This window comes from Idiotropiscis lumnitzeri, chromosome 3, assembly GCF_059441095.1.
Source record: "Idiotropiscis lumnitzeri isolate Australia: NSW breed Sydney's pygmy pipehorse chromosome 3, RoL_Ilum_1.0, whole genome shotgun sequence".
In the NCBI taxonomy this organism is placed as follows: domain Eukaryota; kingdom Metazoa; phylum Chordata; class Actinopteri; order Syngnathiformes; family Syngnathidae; genus Idiotropiscis; species Idiotropiscis lumnitzeri.
In genome coordinates, this window is record NC_142393.1 from 21,961,979 (window position 1) to 21,978,560 (window position 16,582).

The window sequence follows — 16,582 nt, forward strand, 5'->3', positions numbered from 1 at the left end:
GAGTAAGGGTGTGGAAGAGTTTAGTAGCACGGTTGAAAAATATTAAGAGTTTGAAAGTGAATTTTACAAATCTCAGAAGCAAAGTACTGAAGTTAACAGAGTCATGGACAATTTTATTGAGCGATGCTGAGCCTGCAGACAAAAGGACGCCAGGGGAGCAGGTGTCCGAGCGTGTAACCATACACCTTCGGTTTGTAGGTTGAAATCCCAGTGACGACATACCGACCTGGTGTTAATCTACAGAATCCAATGTTTGACATTTACCAGACAACGGTAAATGGGCTTTTTCATAACGAGTCGCTTCCATGATGAAGTGATGCCTATTAGTGATGCTTTTGTCACACGGTCAATTAATCTGCAAACATTCGTCAAAGAAAGACTGAGGAAAAGTATGAACTGGTGGTGATGACGTCATTTGTGCGTGCGTGGCCAAGCGTGTGTGTATGCGCCCTTGGTTGACAATATAAAAGTGGGCTGATACAAGAATCCAGCAATCATCAGAGAACAAGACGAAGACAGACAAGAGGTAAGACTTACTTTTGTTGTTTTCCTTCTTTCATTATTAACGCTGGTCAACAGCCAGTTTTAAGTCAAGATTTGTTTTTGATTTTGTTTTTGTTGTTTTTTTTTTTTTGTTTGACCTAAAACAGCTTGTGATTTTACCATGTGTTGTAATTTATAGTTGTAAGATTTCATAGAAAAATTCCACCTTTTGCTGAACCTAACCAGTAATTCATGAATATTACTAATTACGATATTTACAAATTACATTATTATTTTCATAATAATGTGCTAGAGAAAAAAAATAGGGGACATTCTGAATCAGAGCAAAGATTTAATTGAAAATGTCATTTTTATATGTATAATTAAAAAAGATGAAGTGCTAAAAATAAACACAAAAACACAACATATTCATGTATTAAGAAGGAAATCCATCCCATTCTCTACATTTTTTTCGGTTGTGGGTGAGCTGGAAACAATCCTATCTCACTCAGAAGGAGGAGCAGGGTACACCCGGGATTGGTCTCCAGTCAATTGCAGTGCGCATGGAGAAAGACAACTATTTATGCTCATGTTGGTTGATATAAAAATAAATGGCAAATTAAAAAATAAACTTTAAAACAAGACACCCTGGATTGGTCACCAGTCAATTGCAGCAATAAACATTTGTGATGGACAATTTAGAGTAAATTTACTTTACAGCTATTTGGATACTCCACACAGGAAGGCCTTGATTTGAACTCAGAACTGGGATGCAGATGATGTATGGTCACAAATCACTACTTTTGTCTAAAGTTAAACTGAGCTTGTTAGTGAAAAATGGGCCATCTTGGCGGAACCGATACATTAATGTATGTTTTAGTACATCATAGAGACCTATTTTTGTTCATTAAAGACACACATTACAAAAACCATTACTTTTGTACCTCAACACATTTGTTTTTTATTATGGGAGTTGAATCAGGACTTTCGCCACAGTCCTTTTTCATGAAAGTAATTGTGCGTGTGCGTGTACCTTGGCAGGAGGATGTGTTCGAAATGGCTGTTCCTGACTGTGGTGCTTGTGGGAGTGGCCGGAGGAACGGCTAGTCGGTGTTGGGAACATGCAGCCTGTCAGGAACTGGACTCAAAAACCATGATGGTAAAAGACAAATGTTGCATCTTTGTAGGTTATCTTTTAAAAGTGCTACCTAACTTGTTGCTTACATCATTTCACTTCAGGAGTGTCTGCAGCTTTGCCACGCCGACCTCAGTGACCCGAACCTCAACCCGGCCCCGCTGCAGCCTCCCACGCCGCCTGACTCCGACTACTCCTCGCCTGCCAAGCGCTCTTACTCCATGGAGCATTTCAGATGGGGAAAGCCTGTCGGCCGAAAACGCCGTCCCATCAAAGTGTACACGTCCAACGGTGTGGCAGAAGAGTCGAGTGAAGTTTTCCCCGGGGAGATGAGGCGCGATTTAACCAATGAGCTGCCGTTGGGTGCAGAGAAAGAGGAGGTGATGGAGGAGGATGGCGTCCAGAAGAAAGACGGCTCCTACAAGATGAAGCACTTTCGCTGGAGCAGCCCGCCCGCCAGTAAACGCTACGGCGGCTTCATGAAGAGCTGGGACGAGACCGAGCAGAGACCACTGGTCACACTCCTCAAGAACGTCATCAACAAAGATGGACAGACGCAGAAGTAGTGACACATTTTACGCAAGTGGTCAGCAGAGAGTTGAGTCACTCATCACCACAACTGACTGTAAATATTGATGACATGGAAACATAAAAGTTCTTGCAAACAAAATCATTAGTCTGTTCCTTTGAGTCTTGTACCACTGCCATCTCACCCTAAAACAATGCTGAAGAAATCCCACACACAAATTCTTACTTGCGCACCAGAATCTGAAGTTTAGGGATGCTTACAGTTTTGGGACCAGACGGCTCAGGTTCAGGTCATGGTTAACTCTTCTGGTGTCTTTCTTGCCCCCCAAAAAAGGAACGACAGTATGTAGTTGAGACTGTTTAAATTCAACATCAACAGGCTCACTCTGACGCATACCGCCTCCCCCCTTCTTTTTCTCTCTCTGCGCTCATCAAATGCGACATACAAAATCTAGGGAGGACTGAAAGGGACAAAATTTATTAAATAAAATACACCATAAAATGTTTAATTTAAATTGGACCATGAAATAATTAGTTAAATAGAGAAATAATATATATATATATATATATATATATATATATATATATATATATATATATATATATACGCATATTAATTCAGGTGATTAATCCATATATTTTTAAATCAGTTAAATGTTTTAACACAATTAACTCAGTTTGATTTACTGAAAAAATAATTTGCATAATTTGCAAATATTGTGCCATATTAGCTGTCTTTAGCACGTCTCAGAACAAAACATTGTGTTTAAGTTACCACTGGGCCTTGCAACACTGCTGGAGTGTGGCGCTTGCGGGCAGTTTTGAGTAATGTTTTGAAAATAAATGTCTGCAAAGATGTCTCCATTTAGATCGTATTCAAGAATCCAAGAAAGCGATTAGAACCGTCTTTGAATTAAATATACTTCATATTGGGTGATTTTGCATCAATTCCAAGATATTATATATAGTAAATATCTGTTATAAGCTTCGCAAAAAATAGTATTTGAAAAATGTGATTAATCATGGAAATTTTGTGATTAGTTAAAAAAGAAATCACTTGTCAGCACTAATATATCTATATATTATATATATATTAATTATATATATATTATATATATATATATATATATATTAATTATATATATATATTAATTTTATATATATATATATATATATATATATATATCGGTAATTTCGTTAATTAAACATTGATTCAATTTCATATTTCATTAACAAATGAAACTTTAATGACACTTTTGTAATTATTTAACTGCATTTCTTTAGCTGATTTATTTAATTCCACATTCAATGAACGACTGAAACAATTAATTCATGCCAATTTTAATTAAACATCTCTTGGTGTATTTATTTAATTTTGGCACATTCAGTCCTTCATTAAAACCAATTCAAAATGTAACAAATGTTCAAGCAGGACAAAAATAAATACACATATACTCTCAAAACAATACTGCAGCATGATAAAAAAATAATCCTAACCATTTCATTAAATCTCCAAATTATAGGAAAAATTAAAATATCAATTGACAACTAAATTAAACATGGTGATCTGCGGTTAAATAGAGAAAAATTGGGGCCTGGCAATAATACTGTTCATAGTAAGTGAAAGAAGCTTAAAATTTGCCACATACCCTTGTTTAAGTAATGTAAGGCTACTCATATTGCTCAAACAACTCCATGACTGGAAAACAGCACATGGATGGCCCAATTGTATGTGTTGCAAGGATGAACTCGAAAATGAGACGATGCATATGAAAGGGATATCCGTTAACGCAATAAACAAACTGAAATTTCAGTACAGTACCACTGTGATGGTTTACAGTGTGACAGTTGGTCAGCTGCTGTCCACTCCCGCAAGCTCCATTTCCTCGTTTGATTTCAATCCGGCCGTCGTCTCCCCCAGAGTCCGCCACCATGGCAGCCTGTTGGCCTGTAGCATGGCATTATGTGCGTCACGAGCCCGAGTGGCGACTGTACCAGAAGGGCTCATGAAGGACTTGATATCGGTCGCCGTGACAGCAGAGAGGGGTGGAGCATCTGTGCAAGAAGAGACAAAAAAAACATGTGATGGATCAATGCAAGACTTTTCCATCCTTGTATACTGTTTATCCAGGGGTGGCACGGTAGCCGACTGGTTAGCACGATGGCCTCGCATTGCAGAGGTGGTGGGTTTGATTACGGCGCCGGCCTTCCTGTGGGGAGTTTGCATGTTCTCCCCGTGCCCGTGTGGGTTTCCTCCCACATTCCAAAAACATGCATGGAAGGTTGATTGGACACTCTAAATTGCCCCTATGTATGAGTGTGAGCGTGGATGGTTGTTTGTCTCTGTTTGCCCTGCAATTGGCTGGCAACCAGTTCAGGATGTACCCCGCCTACTGCCCGAAGATAGCTGGGATAGGCTCTCGCCAGTCACTCTCAACTACTAGTTGTTCACAATCTGTGCATTTCATTTCCAAAGATGGGCACTTTACCCTTTTATTGTCAGTCAGTCCCCCCGCCCTCCGGCCGCGGTTTAGTTACCAGTCCGGCCTCAACCAGTCCGGCCTTATACATACAAATTGTCAGCCTCGGCTCTGTTCATTGCAAACAATAAGCCAATAACAAAATACAAAAATAAACCTTTGAGTAGATCCAGCTGAGTGTGAGTGTGAGCCAACAGGGACTCCATTTTCTGCTCTTCCCTCTTTTGTTGCACTGCTTGTTGCAGCAGCACTTGCAGCCGCCACTGCACGTCGACGTGGAGTTGTTCACACTGCTGACGACTCACCCCACTGGACTACACATGCCCACGCACGCACACAGACAGATACCGTATTAGCGCTCAGTGGCACAGTATAGTGAACCTGTGTAAAAGTAATTCAAGGTAAAATGCCTTACAGGATGTAGACTGATGTGATCCTCCACCTGCCTCTTCAACACTGCTCTCTTGCTATCTGTCAAACCCTTCTGGCCAATCCAGCAAGGTGCAGAGGCCAAGACCTTAGCTGCCCGGCGTTCTTGGAGAAAGCGACGGACCTGAAAGATGGCACAGCCAGCCAGAGTCAAGCTGGCATTCATTCTTGATTCAAGTAGGGTTTGATAAAAGTCAAATCCCATCGATTAGATCACGTTATCAAAATAGTCTTTGGAAAAGAACGAATATTTTGATCGTGTAGGAAGGGATTAAAGAGGTAAAAATGGATAAACTGATATTAAGAGAATGTTTATTTTATATGATACATTGTAATAAACAAGAAAAGAAAAATGCATGCATACAACTCTCTGCAGGGTCCTGGCGGCATCCTGCTGTGTGTGCGCGAGTCTCAATGCAGGTCGCAGCGAGTCAATGCGTCGTCTGGCGAGAAAGCCTCGCCAGGCGCTCTGGATCAATACGGCTGCACGGACCTCGCATTCTAGCAGGTACGGCTGCACCTGGTCTGGACAGGAAAGGAGTTATCGTATGTTTGAATGTGTGGGGGGGACAATCTGGGTCAGAAGTGGTCGAGTCACATAGCTTGACTGGAGTCGGACTTAAGTTGTCAAGTTGGCTTACAAAATCTCCCAAACATAAGTGGGAAATTGTGATAGGTTTTGATGAAACCAAGGGTGAAAGTTTTGGACACAATTTGAGAAGGTATATTGGTGGAGGTGGCTGTTCTCTTTTCAGCTGGAATGTGGGCCATAGTCAAGGTAGAGGGAATTATAAACTGTATGAAATAGTTGTCTGTGTTTGCACAAAACCTTTAGTCTCCTGCTAGAAACCCAAAACAAAATATCAAGAAAAGTTTATTCCAACAGCTGAACGTTGTGGTTAATCAGAGACGCTTCAAATGGTGGCGGTGGCGTGTCAACATGAGGTTGAATTTTGATCACAGCCACATCCCAGTTAAAGAGAGGATGCACACTTTGTTGTTTATTTTTTGCTTTCACTCTCGAAAGTGTGCAATTAAGTTGAACAGGTTATAAGTCACATTAAAGTTGGAGAAAGCATTGAAATAACTTGCTGTCCTCTTTTTTTATAATCAAAACTATCTACTGTTTCAACGTCCTGCACACATGTGGCTTCCTCCCACATTGTGTGTGTGTGTGAATGTGATCGCATACCAGGAGGTAGAAGCTGCAGCAGTTCTCTCTGTTTTTGATGGAACTTTGTTCTGGCCTGTTGACGCTGCAAACAGACCTGCAAGAATACACAATGCGCACACATACGCACAGTCATCTTGGTGGTGTAGTGTGGATGTATACTAAGTGACTGCTATGTTTTAACCTGATAATTCAATTCTTCTTGCCACCGCTGTGCATCCCTCTGCTGTTGCTGCTGTCTTCTGCGAGCCCTGACACACAGACGCATGCACGCACACACCCGCACACACACACTTTATAAACATCTCGCTAACAGTTTTAACAAGGGCTTGGAGATTAATCAATTTAGTTGATTAATTCAAGTCTAGTTGTAGGGATAATTGTTTTTATTAATCTGTTGTTGTTGTTTTTGCTGCTTCCGTTATTCATAGTCCGTCTCTGCTGACATACATTGCTTACACTAACAACATGGCAGCGAAGAGAGAGGTTTTAAAATATCACAGACAGTGTGGCCAACGTAGTGATTTGATTGCTTATACTTGGCGAATTTTGGAACCCCTCTATTTTTTTTAAAAAAAGCGACAACCAACTTTAATACTCGAGAACACAAACAGAACCTTTTTCACATTTTCTTGTGTTTCACAAGAAACGATCCCTATGGAAGGCAATCACAGAGTTAATCCCGCTGAAAATTGCTAAGGACATGGTGCCCGTTAACGCTGCAAAAAAATGTCATATTTCAAATCTAGATCAGCCAGTGCCACCTTTAATCATGTGACACACCTGAAGCGACGCTGTAGCATAGAAACCACTCCGCCAAGACTCTTGACCCTACGTCTGGTCACATACGATTTCCAAGCTGCCTGAATCACACATGCCGCTCTTACACGATCGACAGAAGCCTATAAAAGAGAAGAGTGTGTCAGCAAAGACTGATGGTTTGTGGACAAAGAGGGCGACTCCTGCAACTGACTCACGGTGCTTTCCTGAGACTGGGTAAGAGCGATCAGCTGATCTACTTCCTGGTCAAAGCCTCGTCCTCGCCAGTCTTTGTCTAACAGGCTGTCCAAACCTGCAAACAAATACAACCAAGCTTGAACTTTTTTAATCTTCTCTTCTAACTGCACGAACCATAATGGCATGTAGCAAGACAAAAATGAGAACATCTGTCTAAAATGTCATGGCAACCTTTGCGAAAGTCTGACTATCTCCTTAACATATATGTATAAAAATGTGCCATTACAAGATGGATCCTAAATGGAGCAGGACATCTTTTATTTTGTGGTTGCTTAATTAGTTTAAACATGTATTTGGGGTGTTTTAATACTCAAATGACAATTACACAAAGTGTGTAATAAGAAGTACATGATTTCAACGAAAGCATTAGGCCACATAAAAAAACAAAGTTTTGTTGATTGTTTTCTGTTTTTGCATTCCACATAATACTTGACAGTTGACAATATCCATCCATCCGTCCATCCTAACGAGGGTTGCAGGCATGCTGGATAGAAAATCTCATTTGTCTAAACCACGCGTGTCCAACCCTGGTTCTCGTGGGGCCCTATCCAGCCTGTTTTAGATTCCTCCTTCCTGTATCACAACTGATTCAAATGATCAGGATCGTTATCAGCCTTCTCAAAGAGAAGAGAAGATAATTTGAATCAGGTGTGATGGAGGAGGGAGACATCTAAAACAGGATTGAAATGGGCCCCCAGGGACCGGGGATGGACACCTGCGGTTTAAACATTAGTCCCTCCTCGCTCCTGGGATGAGCCTCTCGATGTGCTCTCCGGTAGGAGGAGCTAGCGAGAACAGAGGAACGAGGATCCAACAGATTCCAAATAATCAAATTCAGTTTCCCCAGACATCACGACCGAACCTTTGAATTTGAAGAGGAAGGGCTGCAGCGGCAGTTGACTGGCCATGTGGAGGATGAGTCTGACAGATGCTTCGCCTACTGCCCCATCAGAGGTCACAGCTAACTGGCCAACAGCCTCATTGAGCAGCAGCAGGATGGCGTCCTCGCGTAAACTAGAAAGAAAGTCCCTGTATACACAAGAAAGAAAGTGTTTTAGCTGAAAATTTTTGACAATAAAATATTCCATTGTTAGTGCGATGAATTCCTTGCTAGATAGTCATTTTTTAAGCAATTGTTTTTTTTTAATGGTTCCAGGTAAATATATATGCAATGCGTTCCAAATTATGCAAATTGGGCGTGATGTGTAGGTGTGTGTGTGTGTTACCTGTTTGCAGTGCATATATTAATCCACATCTGGACACAGAGCAGTGACATGCTGACCTCGTCGCAGTCCTGAATGAGTTCGTAGTGGGAAGAACTAACAACTAAGAACATATCGATACACGTGTCAATTAATTGATTTTATCGTGGTTGTCATATTCAAAGTCACATTTTTGGGACCAATATAAATGAAAGGTTTAGACCTGCATATCATAATGGCACTTTTGAATAAGCAGCAGGGCACTCACCTTGCACGGTGAGCTGTGCGTGCGCTTGCAGAAGCCAGCTGACTGAGTCCATCACCTTCCTGATGAGAGAGAGACACTGTCGCCATACGCCAGTTACACTTCTTACGGTTCTTAAATATGCCTGTGCGCCACCTCACCTCTGCTCGCCTTGCAAGATGACTGGCCAATGACAGGAGGCCATCCAAGACTGATGGCAGGAAAAGCCTATGAAAAGTCTTTGACAATTCACCAGACTCCACCCCAACACAACAGGAACTAAAGCAACAAGCAGACAGACAGAAAGTTAGATCAGGCAAACAGCCTCATTCTGTGTTTAAAGAAAAAAAAGGTTATTGGCCTGTTGTGTGGCACTTGCCTTGTGAGTGAGGCAAGTGTGACGGCAGCTCTCCAGATGCTTTGCAGTCTTCTGGGATCCAGAGTGAGGAGGGTGACGCAGTGGTTCAGGATACCGCTCTGATACAAAAGAGACTTGACGCTGATCAGTGTACTGCTGTCCTTCTGGGCCGCCGCCATGTTCAGAAACTCTGGATTTGATTAAAGATCCCATTTACCTTTTTTTCCCCAAGTTATTGTAAATGTACCACCCAAAAGTATTGAAACGGCAAGGTCAATTCCTTTGTTTTTGTTGTATATTGAAAATGTTGGGCTTCTGATTAAATGATTAATATGACACAGAAGTTCACAAGTACAGCTTTTATTTCATGGAATTTATATCTAGATAGAGCACCTATTGTTTGAAACAAACCACTTTTCATGGGGGCAAATTTATTGGAACATATATTATTAAATACCTTAAAGTGGATAACATTTAATATTTGGTGGCATAACCCTTACTTTCAATAACTGCATCAATCTTATGACCCATTGACTTCACCAGACTGTTTCATTCTTGATTTCAAATGCTTTTCCATGCCTTTACTGCAGCCTTTTTCAGTTCTTGTATGTTTCGATATGGACAAACTTAAGGTTTGATCCTTAAGTCTAATCTTCAGGAGGGAAAATGCTGAAAAAATATCTATTGGTTTAAGGTCCGGTGATTGACTCGTCTAAGACCTTCTGCTTTTCCCCAATGAAGTCCTTTGTTGTGTTGGCAGTGAGTTTTGGATCATTGTCTTGTGGCATGATAAAGAGTCTCCCGATGAGTCGGGATGCATTTTTCTGTAAAATGCTACACAAAGTGGTTTTGTAGATTCGGAATTCATTCCGCTGCTACCATCATGAGCTACATAATCAATAATGTGTTCCAATACTTTTGCTCACTTGAAAAGTGGGTGGCTTCAAACAAAAAGTGCTCTGTCCTTAGTTGTTTAACATATCTAGATGAAAATACAATGAAATAAAAGCTGGACTTGTGAATTTTTATTTCATATTCATCTTTTAACCTGAAACGCAACTGTGTTTAGTATATAACAAAAACAATTTAACTAACCTTGCAGTTCCAATTCCTATGGAGGGGACTACACATTCAGGTTTGTACTTTTATTTTTATCTATTATTTATGGCTTGCGCAATTGATTTCTTGTGGTATGTCAGGGAGTTCTGCCTTTGGCACTGCCCATTTCACCAATCTAACATAATCCCAAGCAAGGTTTGACTCTATTTCACCAATCACATGGACCCAGGCAGTTACCTATCAGACGTCTCCACAGTCCAACACAGGAACAATGTGACTAATTTATGTTAATTATGGTAGAATAAACGCTGTGAAAGTCACGGTCAGAAAAGGCAGAACACCCCTGGCCGCACATTCAATAGGTTTACCGCACAGACTATGTAAATGAAACAGTCAAGTCAAACTAAGGAAATTCATTTAAGAAGTCCTTTCTTATGGCTGAATTTACATTAATTTATTATTTGTTACGATTGAAAACATCAGTTCTTTAAAGTGATGTTGCCAGGCAACATCTGAATTTGCACATTCCCATTTTCTTATTCCCATTTTTGTCTAATTGGAAAACATAAGTTAATCATCAATTAATTAGTACTTGAGTAGTTTTAAACTACTTACTCAAGTAATAATATGAAGGATTTTTACAGGAGTCAAATGATTTTCACAGTAGACTATAGTACAGTACTTGAGTATTTTTGGTCAAATTTACCCACTGGTGGAACAAATGCACTAAGTAATGGAAAGACGGAAAAGGGCTCACGCTTCAAAGTATCATTCAATAGGTTGATTCTGTCAGCAGTACTCAGACTTGTGTCCTCCAGTCGTCGCTTTAGGCGCATTACAGCCTCCTCGGTCTGCTCCATCATAAGTGTTGTACTGTAGTAAGTAATCAATGGATTTAACGCTCAACGGGCCAACTCATTTACGAAACAAAGTAGGTTTAAATTAGCACCGTTTCAACGCTCTATTAGCGACCACGAGTACCATATATTTCGCGTGTAAACGCACTTTTAAAAAAAAGACGTTTTAGTCGTTTTTACTACCGTTAGCTGGCCAACTTAGCTAAACCATATAAACACGATGCCGTCATCTGTCTGCGACTATCTATCTGGCTCTCTTGGTGGCGCTCCACGATGACGTATAACGTGGTTCCGCTAAAGTTCACTCATGGCATTATGGCAGAAATTTAACGAATATAATATTCTATGTTAGGTGTCTATCCTGAAAGATTTTTGGAGAAAAAATATATCTTTGTGAAAATAGAAAACTTTTTAAGAAGAGTCAGCATTTTTGGGGTAAGTCAGAGTCAAATAAAGGTGTTGTTGTTTTTGAACAGAAGTATAGATTCTGTACTAGATACTATTTCGCTGGTTCGGTCACTTAACAGTTCAATTTTCAAATATCTCTCTATATATTTATCTATTAAAAAAAGAGTGGAAAAGGTCATCATCCACACTACAGAGTATACAGACAATATTTGAAGAACAGACAGTACTGTTATTTCCCCCATACAACCTAATGTACTATTTACTTGCATTAAATTACTGTATATCCTTGCATACTTGTGCATGTTGACCATGAACTGGTATGCAATTTGTCCCAACAAGACAATTCCACCTAGGCCTACCTAAAACCAATATGTTTTACTATCCATGTTTTTTCCACTATCCATAAGTAGTGTGTATAACATTTCTGTCTCTCTGTTGTACTAGTATGCTCTCACTAGTCAGAAAATTGAACGCACTAGTAGAATAGCTGCATTATACTATGAAACAAAAATGTGCACTAGGTGACATCTCCACACAATTAGTACTATTAGTGAAGCACTAGATTTTAACCAGTATAATTTTAGAATAGTACAACTACTAGCTCACTAGTGCAGAGTTTTGCCTTCATAGCGAAATATACTTTTTCTACATATATGCCCTATAGTCATTCGACTAATGCACTGAATTGTTCATGCCCAATTTTGGCCCTCACTATAATGCATTTAGAGAGTGCACAAGTAAAACGACTTTGGAGTACTATTAGATGGGTACTAGTGCAGTTTTGCATCACTTGTAAAGTGTAGTTATTCTTCTAGTGTGCCATAGGTCTAGTAGTGCTCCAAGTTCTCCATGTACTCCTTTTCACAATTAAGACAGTTGAGTCCACAAGTAAAACAACTAGGGAAGACTAGTAGAAAAACTGTCTTACTTGTGACATTTGTTTCCTCTACTGCCTGCCACTGCTGTATTAGTAGAATGACTATTGTGCCGTTTTGCCTCATTCGTAGCATGATGTTGTTCCACAAGTGAGCCTTAGTCATTCTACTAGTGCGCTGAATTGTCCATGAACGAGTACTAGAGCTTTGGCCTCACTAAGACAATTATTCACACTTAGAACGACTATGTCTTACACTGGAAGTTTTTCCACTAGTACTGCCTTCCACTGCGGTATTAGATTGACTACAACGTACTAGTGGTTATCAACTGGTGTACATTTGCTTTCATTCGTGCAATGACTTGTCCATTTTCTATACATACACTATTTGGTTTCTCTTACAAGCCATTCCGCCCGCAAGTAGAACAATGGCATTTTACCACGATTGCGTTAGAATGACTATAGGGCGCTGTCATACTAGTGAGGACAAAGAGCTAGTAGTATACGAGTACAGGGAGAATTTATCGCACATGTACATCGAATAAATCACACGGCTTTGACATACGTCGAAACCTTCTTGCGCGCTCGTGTGTGTGCGTGTGTTTGTGTGTGTGTGCGCGCGCGCGCCCAGCAGCTGGTGCAGCCCTCGTGCACGGCCCTTCTCTGCGCGCATGCGCGCTGAGGCTACTCGGCGACGGACCGAGCGAGGTTATCATCATCAAGAGAGAACGGGGGGAGCGAGATACCGGTTCGTGTGATGGTACGCGCCTCGTGTAACGGTAACGCGAACATTTACGATGAAGCGTGAGATTCAGCGCCGTGCGGCGGCGTCACCGTAGAGGGCATCACCATCATCATCAGAGAGGCGGTGAAGGAGGAGGAATGCCGAGGCTGAACGTGGAGGATGCACCATCACTGACCCACTGATCGTTACCGGGAGGAGGGGAACGCATCCGTCCCTTACGGCGGACTAATATTAGCTTAGTTCGGGCGCCCAATCTGATGTGAAGCCGCGGGTATGGACGGGTAGGCAGGGGAGGAGGCGCGACCATCGGAACACAGAGGAGGAGAGAGCCCGAGGACGAGGAGGAGTAGGGAGTAGGATGAATCCGGTGGATGGAGCAGGAGAAACGGGCCCGGACGGCCTGACGACGGCAGGTAGGGCGTGTGAGTGTGCGCGCGAACTGCTTTATCGCCATGATGCCTTCACAGAACGCCCATTGATTTGGAAGGTGTGCGCGCGCGTGTGCGTGTGCAGCGCGCACAGAACACCGTACGGTAGATACTACAGGCTTATGGTCACATGCCCATTTACGAGTTTTTGTACTCCAATGCCAATGGGAATCGGGCTCTCTGATTGGCTATTGCCATTTAATTACCGTATTATAGCAATTGCAACTGACTACGAGGTGATGTAATTATGGACTGCTTCATTGATCTTCACAGGGGTGGTTCTGGTGATTATATTTGAGCGGAACCTCATGAACTGACTGTTTGATAGTATCATTTTGTCAAAACAGCAGTGCCACTGTGGCAAGTGGCGCTTCAATACAAGCTCCGGCCTTCCTGTGTGGAGTTTGCATGTCCTCCCCTTGCGTGGGTTTCCTCCAATTGCTCAATCTTCCTCCCACGTTCCAGAACATGCATGTTCATTGAAGACTCTAAATCATTGCGAGGCGTGAATGTGAGTGTATATGGTTGTTTGTTTATGTGTGCCTTGCGATTGGTAGTATAGCCCGCCGCCTTTCACCTACAATCAGTGAAGCTCACCCATGACCCTAAGGAGGGTAAGTGGTATGGAAAATGAATGGATGGATATTCAAGCAGCTATAGGCCACATTCAAGTCAGAGTGAGACATGTTCATGATGTTTTTTGCGTAATCAGGCTAATGAGTGCTGACAGTTAGAGCAACTTTCTCTGAAGCCCTCCACAACACAGTTATTTTGGGATCATCACTGACTCAGTGTGTATGTTTGTGTGCATGTGTGCATCCCTTACTGATCTGCTGTCTGTTGCTCAAACTGACAACTGACGGATCACTCAGGTTGCTAATTGAGTGTTTTGATGGTTGCTCCTCAAAGACTCGTTCATGCTGCAAACCTCATTCATGATGAGTCACTTAGCTAAACTCCCACACTTGCAAGCAAGTCCAACTGCTCTAATGCCAGCCGCAGAGCCCAGATGAACTAGGGCAAAGCCACATTTGTGCTCTAATGTAGTCAAGATAGATAACAATGTGTCTTGGAATTCCAGGGTCCAGTAAAGCAGAGTGCGTCCGGGCCGGTGACGTCCTGACAGTGCTCAGAGAGAAAGTGGCCTTTGTGTCAGGTAAAGTTCACCGCTAGAGCATGGCGACATTCTGGTTTGGTCTGGTCTTTACCTAGTTTAATGTCCAGGGGGGCGAGACAAACGAGGAGGACCAATCCTGACATTCCCAGCTAGAACCAACCATGAGCGAATAAAACAGGAAGATCTGAGCCGGCTGGTTACGTACCTGTCGACTATACCTAGGTGTGCTTATTTGTCTTCACAACTATCTTCATGTCTGTCAGTCTTTGTTGATCCTGTCTCCCTCTCTATCTCTCTCTCTGTCTCAGTGAGGACGTGCGTGCACGAGGGTTCACAGTAGTAGTGGACATGCGTGGTAGTAAGTGGGACAGCGTGAAGCCGGTGTTACGTACTTTGCAGGAATCCTTTTCCTCCAACATCCACACGGCACTGCTCATCAAACCTGATACCTTTTGGCAGAAACACAAGACAAACCTGGGCAGTGCCAAGCTCAGCTTTGAGGTACACGTTTTTTGCTTGACAAATTAACTTCTATTCATGTAAATGTCATTCCTACTAAAGCTTGTTACATACCCACATTTTTGTCTTTAGACCACTCTAGTGTCTGTAGAAGGTCTGTCCCGGTTGGTTGACCCTTCTCAGTTAACATCTGACCTCGGTGGCTCATTGGAGTATGATCATGTGGAGTGGACCGAGCTGCGTCTGGGTCTAGAGGAGTTCTCAGGGGCCGCCACACAACTGTTGAACCAGTTAGATCAGCTGGAAGTTGGGCTGACTAGCTTACCAGAACCGCAGGATGTGGATGACTCCCGCAAGTGAGAATCCCACTTATTGATTAGCTGTCTACAGATTGCCAGTGTGTGTCAAAAGGACAACCAATGTTTCCACAAGCGCATCAGACGCTACTGTTCCGTATTGATTGATGATGGGAACACTTTCTTACCTCCAGAATACTCGAAGAACACAATCGCCTCCGAAACACCATCGCTACAGCCCCAGTTGACGCCCTCGACCGAGAGGGGAGGAGCTTGCTCCAGCGCATGCGCCTGGGCCCCTCCCATGGGGACTCCTCCAACGACAGCGGCGGCGGCAGCCATGGCAGCTGGCTGTCAGGCGGGGCTGACTTCCAAAGCGTGGCGCCAAAGGTCTCCTCTCTACTAGACCGTTTGCAGGTGGCTCGCAGTAACCTGCTACAGAGCTGGAGCGACAGGAAGCTCCACCTGGACCAGGCACTGCAGTTGCACCTTTTTGAGCAGGACGCCACCAAGGTGAGCTGGAGCAGTCTCGCCTACCAGTGAGTGGCGAGTCATCAACAAATCACACTTCATCAACTCATGTCAAATATTGCCCCCAACAGATGTCCGAGTGGATCGCCCACAGTAAGGAGTTATTCGTGCAGACGCTGGTGGAGGTTGGTCAGAACCATCAGCACGCCGTTGACTTGCAATCACAACATCAGCACTTCACCTCGAATGTGATGGTGAGTATGTGACGTCTCTCAGTATTTGGGTTTAACTGTTCCACCCTTTGTTGATGTCACTTTGCGTGGGGGTGTGTGCGTGTGTGTGTGTGCGTGTGTGCGCGTGTAGAATGGTAGTGTAAATGTGGACAGTGTCGTTACTGTGGCAGCCAGGCTTGCAGAGGCAGGTCACTTTGGGGCAGAGAGGATTGCCACCGTGTCCTCACAGCTACAAGAAGACTGGAAGTTACTGACCACAGCTTTGGAAGAGCGTAGCAACACGTTAGCCATGGCAACTGGCTTCCACCAAGGGGCAGAGCAGGTGATTAGTCAGTTGTCATTCATTGAGCTGCTCCTTCTGGTTTGCCCACCTCACCCACCGGGAGCCAGTATTATACTTTCATACAGACAAACAAAAAGGACTGGTTGTTGTTGTTCTTCTACTACTATAAGTGACTCAGTAAGATGAGTAATTGTTCGTAGAGGATAAGGAATATATACCCGTAAGTACTCTTACATTATCTGTCTACACGTATTGCTTCACCGTTTGTGATTAAATATCTGTTGCTTTAAAGGGTTCTAAAACTG

At 42.6% G+C, this 16,582-nt stretch overlaps 3 protein-coding genes across 6 annotated transcripts in view; 2 read left to right on the forward strand and 1 right to left on the reverse strand.

Moving 5' to 3' along the window:
• Positions 1 to 442: 442 nt before the first annotated feature.
• Positions 443 to 2,288, forward strand: LOC148340383 (pro-opiomelanocortin-like). 2 transcript variants are annotated; one of them, XM_088289421.1, is made up of 4 exons: positions 443 to 526; positions 1,525 to 1,642; positions 1,723 to 1,909; positions 1,988 to 2,288. In XM_088289421.1, exons 2-4 carry the CDS (start codon positions 1,529 to 1,531, stop codon positions 2,182 to 2,184), a joined length of 498 nt encoding a protein of 165 aa, XP_088145547.1. In that variant the 5' UTR covers positions 443 to 526; positions 1,525 to 1,528; the 3' UTR covers positions 2,185 to 2,288. The 2 variants fall into 2 exon arrangements, with proteins under 2 accessions (XP_088145547.1, XP_088145546.1); XM_088289420.1 differs by having other exon boundaries at positions 445 to 526; positions 1,723 to 2,288.
• A 1,183-nt stretch (positions 2,289 to 3,471) lies between these two features.
• On the reverse strand, positions 3,472 to 11,205 carry iqcb1 (IQ motif containing B1). The gene is made up of 14 exons (XM_088290821.1): positions 10,864 to 11,205; positions 9,069 to 9,237; positions 8,851 to 8,968; positions 8,714 to 8,789; positions 8,470 to 8,569; positions 8,106 to 8,272; positions 7,204 to 7,298; positions 7,010 to 7,128; positions 6,411 to 6,477; positions 6,248 to 6,323; positions 5,420 to 5,580; positions 5,042 to 5,179; positions 4,784 to 4,940; positions 3,472 to 4,201 (listed from the first exon to the last, which is right to left on the reverse strand). Exons 1-14 carry the CDS (start codon positions 10,967 to 10,969, stop codon positions 3,999 to 4,001), a joined length of 1,752 nt encoding a protein of 583 aa, XP_088146947.1. The 5' UTR covers positions 10,970 to 11,205; the 3' UTR covers positions 3,472 to 3,998.
• A 1,743-nt stretch (positions 11,206 to 12,948) lies between these two features.
• Positions 12,949 to 16,582, forward strand: part of LOC148340385 (kalirin-like) — a 30,938-nt gene continuing 27,304 nt past the window's right edge. For 2 of the 3 annotated variants that reach the window (XM_088289341.1, XM_088289342.1), the window contains exons 1-8: positions 12,949 to 13,403; positions 14,500 to 14,574; positions 14,643 to 14,757; positions 14,844 to 15,036; positions 15,127 to 15,350; positions 15,485 to 15,803; positions 15,893 to 16,015; positions 16,125 to 16,316. In XM_088289341.1, the coding sequence (XP_088145467.1) occupies positions 13,349 to 13,403; positions 14,500 to 14,574; positions 14,643 to 14,757; positions 14,844 to 15,036; positions 15,127 to 15,350; positions 15,485 to 15,803; positions 15,893 to 16,015; positions 16,125 to 16,316 (1,296 nt within the window). In that variant the 5' untranslated portion in view covers positions 12,949 to 13,348. Of the gene's footprint in view, positions 13,404 to 14,499; positions 14,575 to 14,642; positions 14,760 to 14,843; positions 15,037 to 15,126; positions 15,351 to 15,484; positions 15,804 to 15,892; positions 16,016 to 16,124; positions 16,317 to 16,582 lie in introns of those variants that run through there. The other variant, XM_088289343.1, reaches the window with a different exon arrangement.